General features: G+C 44.8%; 1 protein-coding gene across 15 annotated transcripts in view; it reads right to left on the bottom strand.

Annotated features, from left to right (window-relative positions):
• The window catches only part of USP22 (ubiquitin specific peptidase 22), a 134,967-nt gene that overhangs the window by 15,387 nt on the left and 98,289 nt on the right, over positions 1-21,291 (bottom strand). For all 15 annotated transcript variants that reach the window (XM_084818391.1, XM_084818389.1, XM_084818387.1 and 12 more), the window contains 5 exons: positions 20,367-20,472; positions 17,961-18,119; positions 13,154-13,280; positions 2,845-2,936; positions 239-301 (listed from right to left, as the gene is read on the bottom strand). In XM_084818391.1, the coding sequence (XP_084674517.1) occupies positions 239-301; positions 2,845-2,936; positions 13,154-13,280; positions 17,961-18,119; positions 20,367-20,472 (547 nt within the window). The remainder of the gene's footprint in view (positions 1-238; positions 302-2,844; positions 2,937-13,153; positions 13,281-17,960; positions 18,120-20,366; positions 20,473-21,291) is intronic.

Raw genomic sequence — 21,291 nt, 5'->3', positions numbered from 1 at the left:
GTGGGAGACGGAAGGAGAAGCTAGCAGCAGCTGGTTGGCACTGGAAAGGAACAGAATGATTGCAGCTCGAGCAAACAGAGCAACTAGCTTTTGGGCAGTTATGTTCAGGGCTGTTGTATAATGCAACATGCTCAAACACACACAGCTCTGTAGGACATGGGAAAGATTTCTACTCCGCTTTGATGAGTTTAGTCCACCTTATCCAAAAGGGAGAACCACAGAATGCAACACCACTTACTTATTATCATTGTTTAGACTATCTGCTGGCTGCTGGTACTGCCCGTTCATTCTGCTCTCTTTACTACAACAAAACAAGAACACACACACATATTCAGTGTCATGTAAAAAGAGAAAGGGTTATAAATAGCCCCTCAGTTTCTCTATCCTAAGTGTTAATGTCTATTTAAAATGTGTAAACCTAACAGAGATTAAAAGCTCTTTCTTTATGCCCATGATGATACTTTTTGATGGGGGGGGGATTTTAAGCAGACTCCCAGAACGGATATCCTCTACCCATGCATCAACAGAGCCACCATAATGATAAAGGCATGTAACAGTATGTATTTGGTGCCTACATTACTAGCAAAAATACATGTCACTGCGACAGGTGGGGTGTGTGGGAGGGTTTGTGCCTTGTACGGGCGTGTGTGCGCACGCCTGTGCATGGTGCATCTCTGTATGCTTCGTGCACAGTGACACACTGTATCTTTCTGCAAGATCTCTGCCACCAAGGGCCACTGAACTTATTCTCTTACCTGCAGGACTTTACTTTCCCCCACACCAATGGTAAATCATTTGCCTATATGGGAGAAACTAAAGGGGAATAAGCTTGCTCCCTGGTCCACAGAGATGTGAACCAATCAGAATCACACCAGCCCTTAATCAGTATTGGTCCCATCCTGAATTCAATTAGGTCAGCAATGCTATTGGCTGGGGTGGGGGAGAGAAATCCCAATACCAAGAGCTGTTGCATCCACAAAATCGTCTGCTCTATAGAACACAGAGGATACTAACACTTTAAGGCCAGAGGCAAACCCTAAGAGACAGAGCCAAAAACATAATAATTGAAAGCTGATTTTTAAAATGAGTTCTCAAAGTGGGTTTTACAAATGAGGAAGAGTATAGGAAGTCCAAGCCATTGCTCCAAAGAGAAGTATCCAAAGGGACAGAACCAGATGTTAAGCTAGCTCTGCAAAAACAAAATGGCATGACGGTAAAAAGTGTGGACAGGTGAGTGAAATGCAACCGACAGAACGACCCATCTCAGCACATGTGCTGCTGGCATTTAAGATGGTCATGGCCAAACATCAGTTGTTGTTTTTACAGTGTATTTTTCCCACTCTAAAAGCTTTGAGAAATAAAACTGCTCCACAACTCTGGACTGAAGTCACTGGAAGCATCCTGAAGTGAAATTTTAAAAAATGCACATAGCAGTTTTCCCTCCGAGGCACTTGGGAAGATCCATGGATCAGCATTTCAGTGTAAAAAAATGATCACAAACTGGTGAAAGACAGGTCTCAACAGGTCTCCAGGGTGCTCTCATATGACATAACTTGAATGTTTGTCTTCCCCGACTGGAAACTACATATGCTGTAAGAGTGGAAACTATAGTTTTGACTAGTTTACACTCATTTCTCCTTTTCTGATAGGTAAAAGCAGTGCAGCAAGATAGCCAGTGGATAGCTACATTCATTCCAAAAGTTCCTGCCCATTACCCAGTCACAATGATACCCTATATTTGATGCTTTGTTGAAGAAGCAGGCCCAGGGAAGCCTTTGTGTTGAGATCATCCATGACAGATTTCATAATGATCTAAGACTAAGAGTATTTCTACGTAAATCCTGAAGCTGAAAGGAAGAGAACATTAATCCAATTCTTCACTGAAAGGACAATCTTAATTGTGTTAGCCCTCTTTATACTGCTGAACCACTCTTGCACTTGTTCTTGTTCATTAACATATTGTATGTTGTTGACTATAGCAATTGGATTACTCTCGGTTTCGCAGGTTGCTGAAAATGATTACTGGCCTCCCTGGGTATGAAAAAAGCCAAAATCCAGAAGCTATGATAGCTAAGTTAGATAATATTTGTAACACTACGAAAAACCAGTTGCCACTGAAAATTTTCCTCTTAAACACAAGAAGAATCCAAAGATTGATATAAACTTATTTTGAAGTATCAAAACACTGACCATTTTTAAGGCACAAGGTATCTACTCACATCTGCAGGAAATGACTTTGAAATTGTTAGTGGCAGCAACTAAAACTTTCACTTCCTATAGGCAAGTATATTTTGATGTGTCCAACCACTCTGCACGTTAGCTTTAAACTTCATGAAAGGAATAATTTGCTGTATTTGCGACAACTACCTAATGTTTTAAGATGTGAATGTGTATCTTCCTCAGAGGTCCCAGGCCACATGGATGGTGCATATTTGTTTGCCATTTCTCTTCTTGGCAAACAGAATAATCAAAGCAGAGAAAACACCTATCGGTTAATTAGCATTAAAGTTAAACCAGGTATTTCCCAAGTGCAAATTTTGGGTATTTAGATTTGTTTAAACTACTTGAAAATGTAATGTGCACCTGGGGACAGGGTGCTGCTGAATTAGTCTCCTTTCAGCCTGAGAGTACTTTTACTTAATCAAGTTTTGGAAGCAGTATAAATATAAACACTGTAAAAACCTTGTTACCAAATCTTGTGGCAACTGGTTTCTATCTGGAAAACGAAATTTGCTAATTTGTCTGTGCTATTCCACTGAAGTGGCTCTCAAACTACTCCATTTTTTTAAAGGAGTGCCCCTGTTTAAAAAATGGGTTCTCACAAGAACAGGTCCTAGTACATACCTGGAGGCCATAAAAGGCGTCATGTCCAGCTCCAGCGGAAAGGAGACATACGTAGTGATTTTTCGCCTCAGTTTGGCTGAGTGTTCAAACCGCTAGAAGAAAGAAAGCAGGTAGTTCTTTCAGAGAAAAAGCTTTGATTTCCTTGATGTAAACACATCTCACTGGCAGACTCAGGTGGGATGAAAGGGTGTTAAACTCTTTAAACAAACAGTAAGACTATGCTACTGAAACAAGTAGGCACAAAAGAGCAAGCTTTAAACCATTTGCACAGTTGTGCAATGTTTCTGTGAGATTTCTCTCTTCAAGTAGGAATAGCAACAGAGCATACCAAAATGTGGAAAACCTCTATAAAAATTCAAGTCTATGCAAGCAAGCTTTCAGACTAGCTAATCCAGAACTCTATTATGCATGAACTATTTTGCATCTTAAGACCTCCATCATTAGACCAGTAAGAATAATTCTAATTTATCATTTATAGAGCTTCAGTACCTGCAATTCAAGTTTCAGCCATTTTCTCAACATCGGTGAAATATGTCATTCACTATATAGAGCAAGCAATTATTTCATTCCAGATACATACGTCAAGACAACAACAGCAGCACTGGTCTCTTGATATGTGTCTTGGGAATGATACAGACATTCGTTCTGCCATTCACATTTATATACATGCCCTATTATGAATATTAATGTGCAGACTGGATTATACGATACACTCTACACTGGGCTCCCTTTGAAAAATCTCCAGAAATTTCAGCTAGTCCACAATGCAGCAGCAAGAGCCTGGGTGGGTGTTGGCCCCCGGGAGCACATGAGATCCATTTTACAACCGCTGCTCTTGCTCCCAGTTTGTTTCTGGGCACAATTCAAAGTGCTAGTGATTACCTTTCCACCCTTAAATTATTTGGGCCCAGGAGATGTAAAAGACTGCTTCCTTCTTTACAAGCTTGTCCAATCTAAGATCTGCAGGAGAAGCTCTTCTCTGCATTCCAACAGTGACAGAGACATGATTGGTAGTGACACAGGAAAGGGCCTTCTCTGTGGCTGTGTCCAAATTTGGTTGGGTCTCCCTCCTCTGGTTTTCCATCATCCAGTCAAGATGTTTTTGTTCCAGCGGACATTTGGCCTTCGGGGCTAAGTAGTTTTAATAGGCTGATCCTGTTGTTTTAGATTTTTATCTGCTGCTCCTGTCTCTGGTTTTTAAGATTTTATGGTATTATTTTGTGTGCGTTTTCTTGTGAACATTTTAAAGTATTGTTGTAATTTATCCCAAGTATTGTGACTGCAGTGGAAGAGCAGGGCACACATTTCTAAATATCAAAATTAAAAGGAATACAAAGCACCCCTTGATCTTTGGCAGAGTTCTGATTTTAATACAAGGTAACCCAGGTCCTATCCAATTACCTGGTTTGCAAGTAACGGCGAACCATAATTCATGGTTAGTTGGCACCACTTCTACTGGTTCCACTGGAACTCTGGGTTGTTGAGGGGGAAACAACCCAGAGTTTTAACCCAGTAAGAAACCAGTAAGAAAATAATAAGGAAGTGCTAGGTTCAGACAGTATAGCAAAAAACTCAGGAACGGGGGTGGAGGGCAGTGTTTCTTGGGTTGTTTGTAATCAGGAAATGGAAGTGAAAGTAGCAAGCAGTCTTCACGAGGCAGTGCACTCGCTCTCTCCTATGCAACCCTGACTACCCATGGGTTAAACAATCAATGGGTTTGTTACATGCAAACTGGGTCAGTGTGTCTGGGTTGACTTATAATGTGCTCACTTTCAGTATCAGTATGGGAAGACAAAAAAAGACAAACAATACTCCACAGTGAGGTACCACATTCTGACAAGAAACAAACAGAAGGGGTAAGTTGGTAGGAAGAGATGGTGAGAGATTAATTTCAGAGACAATGGGAAGTGTGATAAACGTCATACTTTCGTCACTTCAGCAGAATGCCACAAAAGGATGAGGGCAGGGAGCAAAAAGATGAATGAACTGTTATTTAAAAAGGCAGCACCTCTCTTCATTTCTCAGAACTCCTGTCCTATTTACACTCTGAGTTAATTATTCTCGGCTTGCAGCCCCATAACAATCCCCTAGCAACAGATCAGGCTGTTTAAAAAAAATATCACAGGTCTAGACATCCTTTTGCATTTCTGCTCATCTTTTTTTCCTGCATTATTAACACTGTCAGAACATATGCCCTTCATAATGAATTTTATATTAGTTAAGAGATAAATAACGTACAGTTTTACCATTACTACAGCTGCTGGAATGTAACAATATTAGTTTGCCAGTGTCTGAATACTGTTTTGATACATGAAATATTAAAATATTAATTCCGGAAAGCCAGGATGACACGATGACTCATGGCAAGAGATCTCCCTTTGCCATTCAGCGCAGATGTACAAATGCTGCTTCTGTTTAAAAGACATACTTCTCTATACTCAGGGTTGTGGGAGAACTAGACATCTGCACAGCTATAAATATACCTGAAAGCGCAAATAAAAAGATGGCAGACTCCCCAATGTGGAACCTGATGATGATCATGAGCATCTCGACTCTAATGTTATAACAAAAAGATGGGTTGCTTGCCTGTAAACTGTGGTTCTTTAAATGGTCATCTCTACATTCACACATTTTATTATTTTATTATTAAATTTATTAATCGCCCATCTGGCTGGTCACCCAGCCACTCTGGGCGATGTACAACATACCATAAAACAATTTAAAACAATAAAAATACCCTAACCCACCCCAAATGCCTGCCTGAACAACCACGTTTTTAATGCACGACGGAAGCTCATTAAAGACGGGGCATGATGCTGTTAAAGTGCTGCATTCAATATGCCAACAAATCTGGAACACTCAACAGTGGCCACAAGACTGGAAAAGGTCAGTTTACATTCCAATTCCAAAGAAGGGCAACGCCAAAGAGTGTTCAAACTACCGCACAATTGCGCTCATTTCACATGCCAGCAAGGTGATGCTCAAAATCCTACAAGCTAGGCTTCAGCAGTATGCGAACCAAGAACTACCGGAAGTACAAGCTGGGTTTCGAAGAGGCAGAGGAACTAGAGATCAAATCGCCAACATTCGCTGCATCATGGAGAAAGCAAGAGAATTCCAGAAAAATGTCTATTTCTGCTTCATTGACTACGCTAAAGCCTTTGATTGTGTGGATCACAACAAACTGTGGCAAATTCTTAAAGTGATGGGAGTACCAGACCACCTTACCTGTCTCCTGAGAAACCTGTACGAGGGTCAAGAAGCAACAGTAAGAACCAGACATGGAACAACCGATTGGTTCAAAATTGGGAAAGGAGTACGACAAGGCTGCATATTGTCACCCTGCTTATTTAACTTATATGCAGAGTACATCATGAGAAACGCCGGGTTGGATGAATCAGAGGTCGGAATTAAGATTGCCGGGAGAATTATCAACAACCTCCAATATGCAGACGATACCACCCTAATGGCAGAAAGCGAAGAGGATCTCAAGAGCCTCTTGCTGAGGGTGAAAGAGGAGAGTGCAAAAGCTGGTTTGAAACTCAACATTAAAAAAACGAAGATCATGGCATCTGGCCCCATCACTTCCTGGCATATAGAAGGGGAAGAAATGGAAGCAGTGACAGATTTTACTTTCTTGGGCTCCAAGATCACCGCAGACGGTGACCGTAGCCATGAAATTAAAAGACGCTTGCTCCTTGGGAGGAAAGCTATGGCAAACCTAGACAGCATAGTAAGAAGCAGAGACATCACCTTGCCGACAAAGGTCCGTCTAATCAAAGCTATGGTTTTCCCAGTAGTAATGTATGGCTGTGAGAGCTGGACTATAAGGAAGGCTGAGCACCGAAGAATTGATGCTTTCGAACTGTGGTGCTGGAGAAGACTCTTACGAGTCCCCTGGACTGCAAGGAGGTCAAATCAGTCCATCCTAAAGGAAATCAACCCTGAGTGCTCATTGGAAGGACAGATGCTGAAGCTGAAATATTTTGGCCACCTAATGCGAAGAGAAAACTCTCTGGAAAAGACCCTGATGCTGGGAAAGACTGAAGGCAAAAGGAGAAGGGGATGGCAGAGGATGAGATGGCTAGATAGCATCACGGATGCAATGAATATGAACTTGAGCACGCTCCAGGAGAGAGCGCAGGACAGGAAGGCCTGGCGTGCTATGGTCCATGGGGTCACGAAGAGTCGGACACGACTGAACGACTGAACAACAACAACAACATGACAGAGTTCCCTAGGGAGGGAGTTCCACAGAGTGGGGGCCACCACAGAAAAGGCCCTCTCCCTCGTCCCCACCAGTCTAGCTGTCCTGGCTGATGGGACAGAGAGAAGGCCATCCAAGGCTGATCTTGTTAAGCGGCCTGTCTGGTGTTGTTGGAGGTGCTCCTTAAGATAGGCTGGAGCCATATAGAGTTTTAAAGGTCAAAACCAACACCTTGAATTTGGCCCGGAAAACAACTGGTAACCAGTGCAACTCCTTCAGCACTGGAGTGATGTGATCTCGCCGGCGGCTGCCTTTAATCAGGCGAGCCGCCGCGTTCTGTACCAGCTGCAGCTTCCGACCTGTCTTCAAGGGTAACCCCACGTAGAGCGCATTACAGTAGTCTAAGCAAGAGGAGACCAGGGCATGTACTACCGATGGGAGCAGATGGTCGGGAAGGAAGGAGCGCAGCCGCCATATCAGATGGAGTCGATACAGCGCTGTCCGGCTCACAGCTGACACTTGAGCCTCCATGGACAGCTGGGAGTCCAAAATGACCCCCAGGCTGCGGACCTGGTCTTTCAAGGGTAGCCATACCCCATTCAACACCAGGTCAACATCCCCCAGCCTCCTCTTGTCTCCCACCAAAAGTACCTCGGTCTTGTCAGGGTTCAGCTTCAGCTTATTCCTCCCCATTCAGCCACTCACCGTCTCTAGACATTTGGACAGGGATTCTACGGCCAACCTTGGTGAAGATTTGAATGAGAGGTAGAGCTGCGTGTCATCCGCATATTGATGACACTGCACCCCAAACCTCCTGATGATAGCCCCCAGCGGCTTCACATAGATGTTAAATAGTATCGGGGAGAGGATGGAACCCTGTGGCACCCCACAAGTAAGTAGCCACGGGTCCGAAACCTCCTCTCCCAGTGCTACCCTCTGGTACCTGCCGGACAGGAAGGACCGGAACCACTGCAATACAGTGTCTCCAATGCCCAACCCCTCCAGGCGGTCCAGGAGGATACCGTGGTCAACAGTATCAAAAGCCGCTGAGAGGTCGAGGAGAACAAGGAAGGAGCATTCACCCCTATTCAGAGCCCTCCTCATATCATCCACCAAGGCGACCAAGGCCGTTTCTGTCCCATGCCCAGGCCTGAAGCCCGACTGAAATGGGTCTAGATAATCAGTTTCTTCCAAGTGTGCCTTCAACTGCACCGCCACCACCCGCTCAATCACCTTGCCCAAAAATGGCAGATTTGAGACTGGGCGAAAGTTGTTCAGAACTTGAGGATCCAAGGAGGGCTTCTTTAAGAGCGGTCTTATCACTGCCTCCTTGAGGGCTGATGGCATCACTCCCTCCTCAAGGGAGGCGTTCACCACCGCCTTGATCCCCTCACCCAGTCTCTCTCTGCAGCTCATAATGAGCCAAGATGGGCAAGGATCAAGTAAGCAGGTGGTCGGCCTTACAGATGAAAGCACCTTGTCCACTTCATCAGGAGGAAGAAGCTGGAACCGATCCCACAAAACCGGTTTGCCACAGGCCGCCTCTTGCTCACTAACTGTATCCACAGCGTGCAGAGTAACACACCTAATGTGATCAATTTTATCTGCAAAGTGCCTTGCCAAAGCCTCACAGGAGGCCTTAGAATGCTCCAGTGGTTCCGGAGCCACAGGACCGACCAGGCTTCGGACCACATGGAACAGCCTCCTGGGACAGCACTCTGCAGACGCGATGGAGGCAGCATGTGGGTTCTGCGCCTGCACAGAGCCTCATTCAGAATTTTCGAGAGCTGAGAGAGTTTCAGCACGAAGCCCCACCACTGTACATGCCCAGGGTGTGGCTCCCATCTTGCCTGCTCGGTCCTTGAGGACCACTGCAGCGGACAAGTAAACAGCAAGACTGGCCCACACCTGCAAGGGGATGGAAGGTGGGCTGTGTGAATGCACAGATGGCCACAGTTATAAGTAAGCAATCTGTCCTCTTCCTTTGTGCTAATGTGCATCACATATAGGGATGATTAGCAAGCTAGATGCAGGGCAGGTATGCCAGCCCAGTAGAGATGAGAGTGCTGCTTGACCAAGGAGCCATCATTCCTGGCCTGCTCGTCAAGCTGATAATGTTGTATGAATATTGAGGGCCAAGTTCCAGCACAGCTCCGGGGTTAGCACGCCCTGGAGGAACGTTGTGGAGCAAGCCATTGCTCAGGGGAAATGTGCCCTGAATGCTCCTGGGTCTGGGAGGCTAGCTATCCAACAGCATAATCAGATGGCATTTCTCACACATTTGGTGAAATGTTGGGGCTGGAAGGCCCTTTCATGGGCCATGGTAACATAGGTAAAGCTCCGAGTCTTCCTAAATGGTGCCATCTGGTGCACACAGAAAGCAATCACCTGCCTGACATCTGAAAAATGTATAAAGTGCACTTTCATCCCCAAAAGGATTTCATGGCATATTCAAAGTGGGCTCCATGCCATAAGCCTCAGGGTGGCCAGGTACAGATAGCGTATGCTCCCCTGGGCCAGGGAGAGGAGATCAGGCAAGAGAGGCAGCCTTCAAGACATCAGCAGCACAGTCATGAATCAGGGTTGCCAGGGCCACAAGGGAGCCAAGAGTATCATGTCCTTGTCATTCTGAATCCTGATAGCCGTCTTGGGAAGGTGAGGGAAGGCATACAGAAGTTGATCCTTCCATGGGGAGATGAATATAACTCCCAATGATCCACTGCCCAGCTGTAAAAGTTGTGGCTTTGTATATTGTGGGGAGAGACAAAGAGATCAATCTCCTGTCACCCCCATCAGTGGAAGAAGTGCCTGATGATTTCAGGGGCCACTTGCCACTGGTGAGAAGTTGTCTGAATACAGCCGAGGTGAACTGCCATGTTATTTGCCTCTCCTGCAAAGTGTACTGAGAGGAATATACCCTGGGGAATACACCAGCCTCACAAGGCATGTGTGAGATGAAGCAGCATGGATAACTGGGTACCCCCCTGCTCGTCTATGTAAAAGGCCTTGAGAGTGTTGGTGGCCACCTTTATGGTATGGCCGATAAAATCATACAGTTAGAAGGGGCCATTTAGGACATCAAGTCCAGCCCCCTGTCTCAAATGCCCCTGGGGTCTTGGTTACCACAATCAACTTAAGTGTGTTGATGTGCAAACACTGCTCCTCCTGGGACCATGCTCATGAATCCGAAAACTGCCACAATGGGTTCCCTTACTGTCATGCACTCCGTAAATACTATGGGCACGGTGGCTAAGCTGAAAAGTAGGATTCAGAATTGGAACTCGTGTGTGCTTTTCAGGAAGTGAAGGAAACAATGGTGATATGGCTGAACAGAGATGTGGAAATACCCGTCCATCAGTTCTATCGAGGCAAACCAATCACTCCGAGGGGGAGGTTGTTCACCAGCATTATCATGTGAAACTTCGTGGGAGTGATGGAAAAGTTCATGTATCTGAGCTCTAAAATGGGGCAGAGACCCCAGTGACTCTTGGGGACTATGAACTACCTTAAATAGAAGCCAGCAGTCTGACAGATGGGACTAATTCTATTGCTCCTTTCTGAATCAAAAGCAATACTTCCAGCTTTAGCAGAGATGAAAGGGACGTGGGTCAAAATAGGTAGTAGGTGGAAGATTGGCAAACTCAATGGCGTAGCTACAGCCTATGATGGAAAGGATCCAGATATTTGAGGCAATTTCATACCAGGCACTGAGAAAATGCCAAAGCCAATCACAGAAGATTCAAGGCTGGTGAGCAGGGATGACAGGGTAGTCAAAGCTGCTGCATCAACAAGTCAGATGACTTATGGTGAGATCCTTGTCTCAACTCAGAAGAAGAAAAAAACTGGAAGGAATGCTTCAACCCCTATGATAGGGGATGGTGTGACTGTTGAACATTCAGGGAGTGCGATGTCTGATGACTTGACAAGGCTCTGGTCCAGATCCTAGAGTGACAGGGAAGGCTGTTCTTTTGTGAACTGCCCAGATAGCTTCGGCTACTGGGCAGTATAGAAATGAAATAAATTCTACAACCAATCACATTCTACAAGGCATATTATACAGCTTTTGGACTCTGTGTTGCGCATCGTCGGTCTTGGCACTGAACAGATTTCCACCATAAAAAGGTAGATCCTCCATTTGTGTGCATGTTTCCTTTGTAAGGCCCAAGGAATGCAACAAAGCATGTCATCTCAAGAAAATAGCTCCCAGCCATGTTGTTGGACCTGTAATCCGCCATGTGATGGAAGGTGTTGATCTGTTGGTGGGCTGAATGGCAAGCTTAATTTTGGCAAACCTCATATTTGTCAATCCACGGATGGTACCAAGAGAACCAATGATACCAGGAATACAAGATCAGCTAATACTGAGGGCATGGATGCAGATGACAGCTGGGCTTTGAGTGATTCTTAGGCTTCTTCAGTTCTTTTGCGGGGGCCGAGATGGCAAAGCACTTTGCCTTAACCTTTGTAGGTTTCCCAAGATCCAGTCACCTCCCCAGTATTGATGGCGGTTGGAGGTCTGGGAAGCAAACTCAGGGGCCTTGGTACCAAGGTAGGTACAAAGCATACCTTGGATTCAAAGCTGGATGGGTCCAAGCACATAGGCACACCCTTACCAACAACACTGAGCCCAATGTGGGACTTGACCAATGCTGGAGCCTCTGGAGCCAAGAACGACATAGCTGGTGCTGGTTTAGAGCAAAGTCCCAAGGATTGTGGTTGGGGAAATCGGTCTCTGGCCATGTTGTCAGCTGCCTGAAAAGACTGTTTCCAGAGCAGCACCCTCAGTTGAGAAGAAGGGTTTCTTCCGGTCTGTTCTGTTAAGCACATAAGCAAAAGGAGTGCCCATCCAAAGGGGGGAAGTTTGCTCCCACAGTTGGAGAACTTACAGAAAGGTATCTTCAGAGTCAAAAGCCCTACGGGAGTTCTGTGAGGTTTGCTGAAGGTGCAAATGCTAACAGGAAGGAAAAAACAAGGATAGGGACAAAGAAATAAACTAAGAATTAAAAGATAACGAAAGCTCAGCTCAGTCTCCTCAAAAAGTGAAGGGACCACAGAGAATGCTCCTCACAATGCTACTACTGTGGCAGCTGATGAAGCAGGAAAGGTGGGATCCACACCCTGGGCATGCACAGTGAAGGTGGGGCTTCCTGTCTAAACTCTCTTGGCTCTAGAATATTCAGAACCAAGCCCTGTGCAGGCACAGAACCTGTGTGCGTGATGCACAGTGGCCACAAAGTATTAGTACTTACTTGTGACAGGACATGCTGGCAATGCCTCTTAGGAGCTCTAGGACTCAACACTATTTGAGGTTTCTCACAGGTGTGTTCAGAATGTTTTAAAACCATATATTGGCAGGCACTCAGAAGCATGCATAAAAATACTAAACAGACAACCTTGTGAGCCAATGTAGTGCAGTTGGTAGGGCGTTCGACTGTGACTCAGAAGACCTGGGTTCTAGTCCCCACTCAGCCATGAAGCTCACTGGGTGACGTTGAGCCAGTCATGGACTCTCAGCCTAACTTACCTCACAAAGTTGTTGTGAGGGTACAATCGAGAGGCAGAGGATCATGTACACTGCTTGGGCTCCTTGGAGGAAAGGCAGGATATAAATGTAACCAACACCTAACTGTGCATGCAAGTTGGCTTATCTGCATGAATTGTAATATTAGAGGCAGAGAGCAGTTTTTAATAGCAAAGACCTCTGCCAGCTAGGGCCCTTTGTCTGGCCCTGAAATTAGTTCAGGGCTCTGCAGCCAGCTACTGAAACAATATTCAAATGTTTAATTACAGCAGGCGAGACATACTGCTCTGTTGACCAGGCAACAGGAGAAGGCCAAGTTCCTAGTATTTATAGCATCGATGGCCTAACCAATCTAGAGGCCTCACACTGCTTACCAATCACAGCACATAATGCTACACAGCCAAATTCCCATCTGTTTCTGAAGAGGGCTCTGGGGCCCGAACGTGAACAGTCTGGGCAGACTGGACCCCAGTCTTAGGCCATGAGGTTCTTAGTTGAAACCAGATCTCCTGATATACTGAAACTCAGTCAAACCTAACAGAGCACGATCCACTTTCTCGAATCATGATTTGGCAACTCACTTTGAGATGAAAACAGGCCACAATGGGTAATTTCTTCATAGTGAGTTGTTTGGTAGATTCCTGGTAGCTATGGCAACTGCTACATTTGATTTTGGCACTGCTTCCTAGATGTTCTGGCCTTGTAAACCTGAAAAAAATATTTTAAGGAAAAAAATGGATGACCAGCATAGAAAAACACTTTTCTATTGCACCTTGCATTTCTGTTTCATATATCTGGAGGTGCTACACCTGCAGTGCATGTTTCCTCAGAAGCAAGTCCCCCTGAGTTAATGGGGCTTGCTCTCAAGCAAGCATGCACAGGATTCTAGCTTTAGTCTCTTAGCAAATTTCAGTAGAGCCCTGCTCACCCCCTCAAGTCCACTGGTTTGTAGGGTCATGCCCTGTAACCTGTAAGGATGCATAGAGAAAACACACATGGACAGCACAAACAACTATACAAGCGGTTATAAAAAGTAGTTTACAATCTCTTTATGGAGACATCTACCCACAATGCCGACATGAAGCTATGTTTCCCTGCAAATGAAATCACAAGGTTTTGGCGTTTTTTAAAATCATGATTCCAATTTTGGTTTAGTTGCCAACTTGGATGTTTACTGCTAAGTGGCCACCATGAGGAAAGAAAGGCCACCACTTGGCCTTTCATCATTAAGCTTCTGACTAGGTGGCCTGGCCAGCTCTTTATGCTTGCTTGAGGGAAAATATGACTATGGTAATTGTGATGCAAAGTTTAATGGTGGCTGAGCCTGCGTTCTGTTGCATGGCCAAAGTACAGGATGCTTTCCCAAGTCCCAGCCTGTGAAAGCGAGACCTGTTTGAGCATTTGCATGAGAATACAAAGGATAACAAATATAAATACATAGTTCAAGATCTCTTGTTGAGCTACTCTTTTTCAGTCTGTGAACCCAAGACAACATACTTGCAATTTTGTCTACTTACTCACACACCAATAAACAGACCACCAAAACAATGTGCTTGTAATTAAAGTGGTTCAAACAGTTCGTAGATATTAAAGCACAACCCTGACAATTCCTAGATGGTTGCTGATGACACCTGTTTTTCTTCTCAGATTTTTGATTCAATAACATTCTTCCTAAAACAGCTTCAACCTTATCACAGCTATACAGTCACCACCCAATTCTTAACCTCCTTCGTCTAATTTCTGAGATGACAATCAGCCTGCAACACACATGAAGCCTCCCCTTTATCCAGAGAGATGCCATCTGTGTCTTTGTTGAAGTTCTTCCTAGAGAGATGCAAGTCTCTAGAGATTACCTTTGCAGAGATCTTAATACACATCTTTATAGTTGGGGTACTTCTGAAGTTACTGTTCCTAACCCATGTTTTAAGCCACAAATAGATAAAATGATTGAAAACATAAACCTCTGTAAACGTTTGACTGTAAGACAATACTCGGACATAGGCATAGCTCTCACTGAAGTGACAAATGCGTGCCTGGGCCGCAACGATTCAGAGACTGCAGGTGGGGGCTCACACTGAATAAACCTCCGTACAAATTAATTCACTGTATATGTCAGGAAGATTAGATTTAAAACTTTTCTAGTTTTTAATGAGGAGGGAAATTGTTTTATGCAGTAGCATTCCATCATTATGAGAGGTCCTGCCAGCAATCTGAAGCAGCACAGTTCAAGACACAGGTTGGCCACCTCAGGAGAAAACAAGGCCACACATACCTGGCTCCACCCCTACTCAAGACCTTCCATAACCCTCTTGACCTTGGAACCATGACAAGGTGCACCTAAAATCAGAAGTGCCTTCTCTAAATTTGAGATCATCTGTACTTTTACTTCAGAAGGAACTGCCCCCTTATAACAAAATGTGTTCAGCTGAGTCCACCTTGGAACTTGAGAGTGAGGTTGTTCCATGTAACTTCATCTCAAATAACTCAATGAATACGCTAAAATTACTCAGAAGGACAAACATTTCAGGCCATCATTCCCAAACCCGGTGCCCTTCAGATGTTTTGGGACTAAAACTCCCAGAATTCCTGATCACTGGCCATGCTGGCTGGGGCTGATGGGAGTTGAAGTACAGAACATCTGGAGGGCACCACACTGGGGAAGGCTGTTTTAGGTAATGTGCTAGTGACTCCAGTTTTAAGGCAAGACACAAGTCCTATGCAAGCATTCGGTCTCACATGAAGGCTAAAAGTGGGGGAGGGATTTGAGTGCATATGCAAGTCCCACCCCCAGCGTCCCCTCAGCCCTCGACCTTCCCATGTTGAGGGGGGGATGTCTGAAGGGAGCTTCTACTTGCATTCACCTGAATGCAAGTAGAAGCTGCCATGCACTAGGGAAACCATGCTTCATCCTGGTTTCTGACTGAGTGGAAGTTTATACGCACGCTTTGAGATGGGCAGACCGAATGCCTGCACAGGGCTAATCTGTGCTGGTTTAACATTACAAGAATGAGTGTAGCCTCCCCTGTGCTTGTACACTCCACCCTCCTGACAAGGCTGTGATGAGTTCAGAAGCATTTACTTCTGTTTTAGATTAACCACAGCTTGCCAATGTTGTCCAAACCTGGACAAACTGTGGTTAATCCTATCTATGGTTAGTGGAAACAAGCCAATGTCAAACCATAAAGCTGGTTTTTCCATAGTCAAGTTTAACCGCAGTTTAGTGTTTGGATGAAGTGGCAAGATGCCATTAATTTAAAATGGAAGTAGAAGCTTATGATCTCCTCCTTGTGGCCACATGGGAGGGGAGGAGCCCAGGAACACAGTGGGATGCTAGGCTTGTCCTCATGCTAAACTATGGCTTTGCATTACATCCAAACGCAGGCAAAGGAACTTATTTCATTCTAAAGTTTTCAGGTGGACTCAACTACATATTCATCATTATCAGGGAGCAGTTTTAGTAAGGCTGGTATAGTTTGCAATGGTTTTTAGATTCACCAAACAAGAAATTGAGGTGGTCAATTTGTCTAGCCAATGCTAAGGGGGCTCATGTGAAATCAACTGGTTGAGATAGCTTTTTAAAAGGGTTAGCTGAATTAACAGAGGGATAGATATGAACAGCTATGAGCCAAGACAGCCAAACAGAACCTCACATGTTCAGGGGCAGTGTAACTCTGAATAATATGCTATGTCCTCTGTATGCTGGGGACATACAGTGGGGGAAAGCTCTTGCCTTTAAGCCTGCTTGCAGGCTCCAGAAGTATGAAGATGGCCAACTGTTGGACCACAGGATACTAGACGAGATAGTTCCTCAGTCCGGTCCACAGAACTGGTCTTATTTCTTATGTTTTTTGCTACTATGAAAGCTGTAATTGAGGCTCAAGAACCGGATGGAACTGGCTAGTGTGTTGACTGGTTTTGAAAGGGGCCCATGAAATTGCCTGACAAGTGGCAGAATCCCAGGGAACAGGGACCTGGGGAAGAGACAAGTCAACAATTGTTCCAATTAATGTATCTTTGGAATCCATGTTAGGGTGTGGAGAATTGTCTGATGAGGCCCCATCACAGCACCTTGACACCGCAGTGAAACATCTCTCTGGAGTGACCTCAGAGCTGCTACAACACAGAATAGTTTGCTGAAGACTTAAAAGTTGTGGCAGGATTAAATGTAAAATCAGCATTCAGCGATGATAAGCCCAGGCAGATACATGGGAACACCTCCCCTCTCCCACTCTTGCAATGGAAAACTGTAGAACAGAGTGGGAAGAATGTTCTGGAATGAGCCATGTAGAACTTGCTATGGCATGTAAATTCATTGAGGCCTCTCTGCTTTAAGACAGACCGGCCCACCACCCTGTTTCGAAGCAGGAAATTCTGGGCAGTCATCTCTTGTATGCTGTTGGACAGATTCTCTGGCATGGATGTTTTGAATCTTCTCCGGCAACATTCCCATGCTAGGTGGCTCCTCAAGAAGAGATGGCGATGCATAACAAATTCTACTGATTCCCAGTTCCTTTGAGCAGTAGTAGTGGCATCAGGTTGGATGGGATGGTAGTCTGCCTACTTTGAAAGAAGCTTGTTAGACACTGTTCACAGGCTGCTCTTGGTTAAAATTGTTTTCTAGACATGTATACACCCACTGAATTTCAACAGAATCACCTTTTGTTACACGAGAAGCAATGATTTCTTCTTCCATGAAAGGAAACACAGAAGGGCCAATAGGCAGCATCCAATCGTAGGTGAAGCTATGGATCTTGCCTGCTTTTATCCTTTCCACTGGCTGCTTTGCCTGCCAAATTCTTCTCCCCAGCATCATGTGCCCCCTCCCCCAAACCCCAAGAGACTCCGCTCCTGTCCAGGGAACAAGAGTATATGAAGGAGGGGATGGCAGCCTATCCAGATTTATTAGAAGAACAGGCTGGATTCCCGAGTCAAGGCGCACCCCTGATTCTCAGATGCCAAGTGTGTATTCCACAGTTCAGTAGAATGTCTGGAAGTGGAGAGATCAAGCTCTAAAGCCCCTGTAGCCTTGGGTTATCTCTGCTGATCATTCCAAGAGGGACATGTTTTGTGCGAAGTGAAGCAATGTTTTCTGCAGTGACGAACAGTGTTGAAGCTTATCCATGGGAAAACTAACCAATGATCATTAGGTGGGGCCATTTGTCTTGGTTACCTACCAGCTTCTGTCAGTTTATGCTACATGCTTAATGTTGTCCTGGCCTCTTTTTCTGCAAGTGAACTGAACTGCTCTGCAGGATGATTCAGCAGTTATAACTGCAGCCGAGTTGCTGTTTTGCTCCTTGGCAATTTGCCTGTAAACTGCTCATCTGCAGACAGAAGGAGGGAAGTTAAGATCACTCCTTTCTAAAGAATGTCTGCCACAGTTTGTACCTTCGCAAGCAGTCTGTGAGGGTGGTGGTTCCTGACACGTGGCTCTCCCCGTTCACCACGCTGCCGTCGCTGCCTGGACTCAGAGGCCAAAACGGGGTTGAGGAGCCAGGCAAGTCCAAACTGATGTCCCAGAATGGGTCTATTGTTGTGGAAACACCCCTAGAGAGAAAGAGAGAGAGTTCAGCCACTTGATTACAAAGCAATAGTGCATTGTTCACATGATAAATGTGGTCCTGTGAAGAAGCGTAAATATGGAGGGAAAGTTAATGGAGCCTGAAAATTCCTCTTTTTGTTGACATGTATCATGCGATCTTACCACACAATGGGTTCACAAAATAATTCTACCATGTAAAAACTGGGAGGGAAAACATTTTTGTGGCATCTCTTCCACCTCAAAATTGAATGTGTGAGTTTGAAGAAAAAAAAAAAGCTGGTACTTCACCTCTAGAGGGTGCTCAGAGTACAGAAAGCACCTCAGTCAAGAACAGCTATTTTTACAGAGGCAGTTTCTTTACATATCCATGAAGAGTACAGAATTTTAGGGAATTTGCAACAATATCAACCACAAGATGTAATCTGGCAATGGAAATATAATCATTTAGAAAAACGAGTGGCCCATGAGGTTTAGCTGTGCAGAATTCGTTGGAATTCTGACAGCTACAGCCCCCGTTTAAAAACAAATAAAATTCCATCCCACAGAGTTGCCAGAGTAATAGAATGGTTTTCCAAGATGGTCTGCAGGGCTGAACTGTTTGCTTGCCTCTGCTTTAAAAAAGGCCAAGACACCTGGCTGGATATGGTTACTATTATTGAAAAGTGGCATGTCGACATTGGAGAAGAGCTGGCAAAGAGGTAGTCTCATCACCCAATAAGGTTTTCATATTGAGAACAGGGTCAGTCCAAGACATTTTGCTGCCAGAGGTGAAGGACAAGATTCCCCCCACCCGCCGCTTCCCATACCATGTACAAAAGTCAAGCAGACTGGCAGTTTAATCTTATTTCAACACTAACTACCTCCACTGCACCTGAGGGCAGCAGACTAGCCCAGGGAGAGTAGGGCAGGCTGTGTTATACATGCAACTCTGTTCTCCACTGCTTCACTGACATTCCTTGTCCCTGAGCATCTGCCACCTGAAAAAGCTGCAATACTCTGTTTAAAGATAGGGATGGCCCTGTTTGAGGATCCTCACAGATAACTGAAATCTGTACCAAAGCCAATACAGGGTTCACCCTATTACCATTACATAAACAAAAACAGTGAAAAATAAAACAGTACTTTTATGCTTTGTGGCAAGAGAGCTAAGAATTAAGTTGCTGGTTGCAGAAATTTGTTCTCTTTCCCCCCACACTTGGATATTTTCTTTCAGCATACTAGTTGTTAAACTTGAAAATCCTACTTAGAATTGCAAGAAGGCTGTTACTGCCCCTATCTTTCTTCTGTCACATCCCCTAAATAAAATATGACCACTGACATTGTCCCACAGTTTCAATCAATGCACCAATATTAAAGCACTGAACGTTTCCAAAGTGAATAGAACATAAAAAGCTGGAAAATACCAAATGTTAAGGATGGGAGGGGGAATTCTCACTGGGGAAGGAAGAAGCTACAAGAAAGGGGTGTGTGACCCTATAACCAAATCCCTTAATTATGTTTTAAAGATGGGACGGGGGTGCTATACCCACATTAGTTTAGAGAAGGAAGAAAATGCTTAAACTAGTGTACAGTGAGGCCTAATCAGAAAACCTCAAAAGCATGATATGGGGGAAAGACCATGCTCCAAGCCCAGAGCCCAAATGGGGGTGGGGATTCTGTTTCAAGGCCATTCCTGTCACTCATTTGAACAGCTAAAAGGACTCTCCTATTTTCAGCAACTGGGCCTGTCCTACTATTAGGCAAAGTGAAGTGGCCACGTCAGTGCGGGGCTAGGGGGAGAGCAAGTATGGGATGTGGGAAGACAGGAGTTCTGTGTAGGCCATGTGGCCTGCTCTGTGCCCCCTAAGCTAACCTGCTGCTCTTGGGTGTGGTAAAGGACTCTGTCCCATCAACAGTGTTGAAATAAGATTCAACTGCCAATCCGGTCAGTTTATGAACATGAAATGCGGCAGGCCTTCACCACAGGCAGCAAAATGTCTTTGCCTGACCCTGTCTAATGATCTCTTATTGTCTATTTCAAGATTGTTGATATGGCCAGTTCTCCACTGCAGCTTTCTATCTCTAATTGATAGCTTATATGTAACAGAGGCTGCCACGGGAACCCTCTTCCTTTACACCTGGACAGTGTGAAGTACACATGCCTTAACAAAAAGGAATCAGCTCTGTAATATTGAGCATTTGGTGTTCACCATTCCAATGTCAAGTGATTAATTCTATATTGAAAACAGAGTAAGTTAACTCATTATACGTACTGGCAGACTTGACAAGTGACGTCAGACTGTAGTCCACCTGTAAAGATTTGGTCTATGATGCAGTTACAGTGGTTGGGGTTGTTGGCTTTCTTCCCATTATCGTCACCTGAATAAAAGGAAATGAACAGACTTTGTTTCAAAGCTCTCCTAATGCATACATGCAGGTGTGCATAAACTGTTACCTTATATACTACAAAGGAGTACTAGCAACATGTAAGTAGTTCTCAAGTCCTCTTCAGGCCTTCCAATCCCAGGTTTACATGGGAAGAGGGGTTCTAAATCAAGGAGATTTAGGAGGTTCTAAATCTCAGGGAGAGCCTCCAGGGATAGAGGAGGATCTCAGCTGCACATGTGTAGAGGGCAACGAGGATGGCGACAGGCAGGGTGGAGTTATCCCACACATCCCTGCTCCCCCTCCTCACATGTAGAGTTTACATGTGAGGAGAATGCCTGAAAAGGGGCTTTAGTCTCTTTGGTATTGTACATACAGGAAAGCAAAAGTGTACATGGAAGAATGCAAAAGAAAAACCCACAACCAAGTGATAAAATTACTTTGATGTTATTGTCTCAGCTGCACTGAGTTGACTGAATGCAGAGTGAAGAGTCAGCTAATCCAAACTGTACTTTGACAGATCCCAGGCCGTAGCTGGTGTGGGATAATAATCTATTATTATTAACCATGGCTTTGCTTGTTTGCTCCAAAGACTGCATCCAGAATAGGCAGCATTGCCAAGGTGGTTAGTGAAAATGACTACTTAACCCCACTTAAGAGGGCCAGCGAGCAACACATGTAGTTATGGAAACAAACCAGCCTTTCCAGGCAAAATGGTTTTTTCCCCAATCAAGAAAATCACATATGCAATCATATGCACTATCTAAATGAAATTGTTGAAGGTAGATTAAGCAGAAAAGAAGACATCAGCAA

Source organism: Heloderma suspectum, chromosome 12 (genome assembly GCF_057233095.1).
Source record: "Heloderma suspectum isolate Gila_16-S chromosome 12, 16-S_ref, whole genome shotgun sequence".
NCBI lineage: Eukaryota > Metazoa > Chordata > Lepidosauria > Squamata > Helodermatidae > Heloderma > Heloderma suspectum.
The sequence above is the reverse complement of the archived record's forward strand: the minus strand, read 5'-3'. Positions and strand labels throughout refer to the sequence as shown.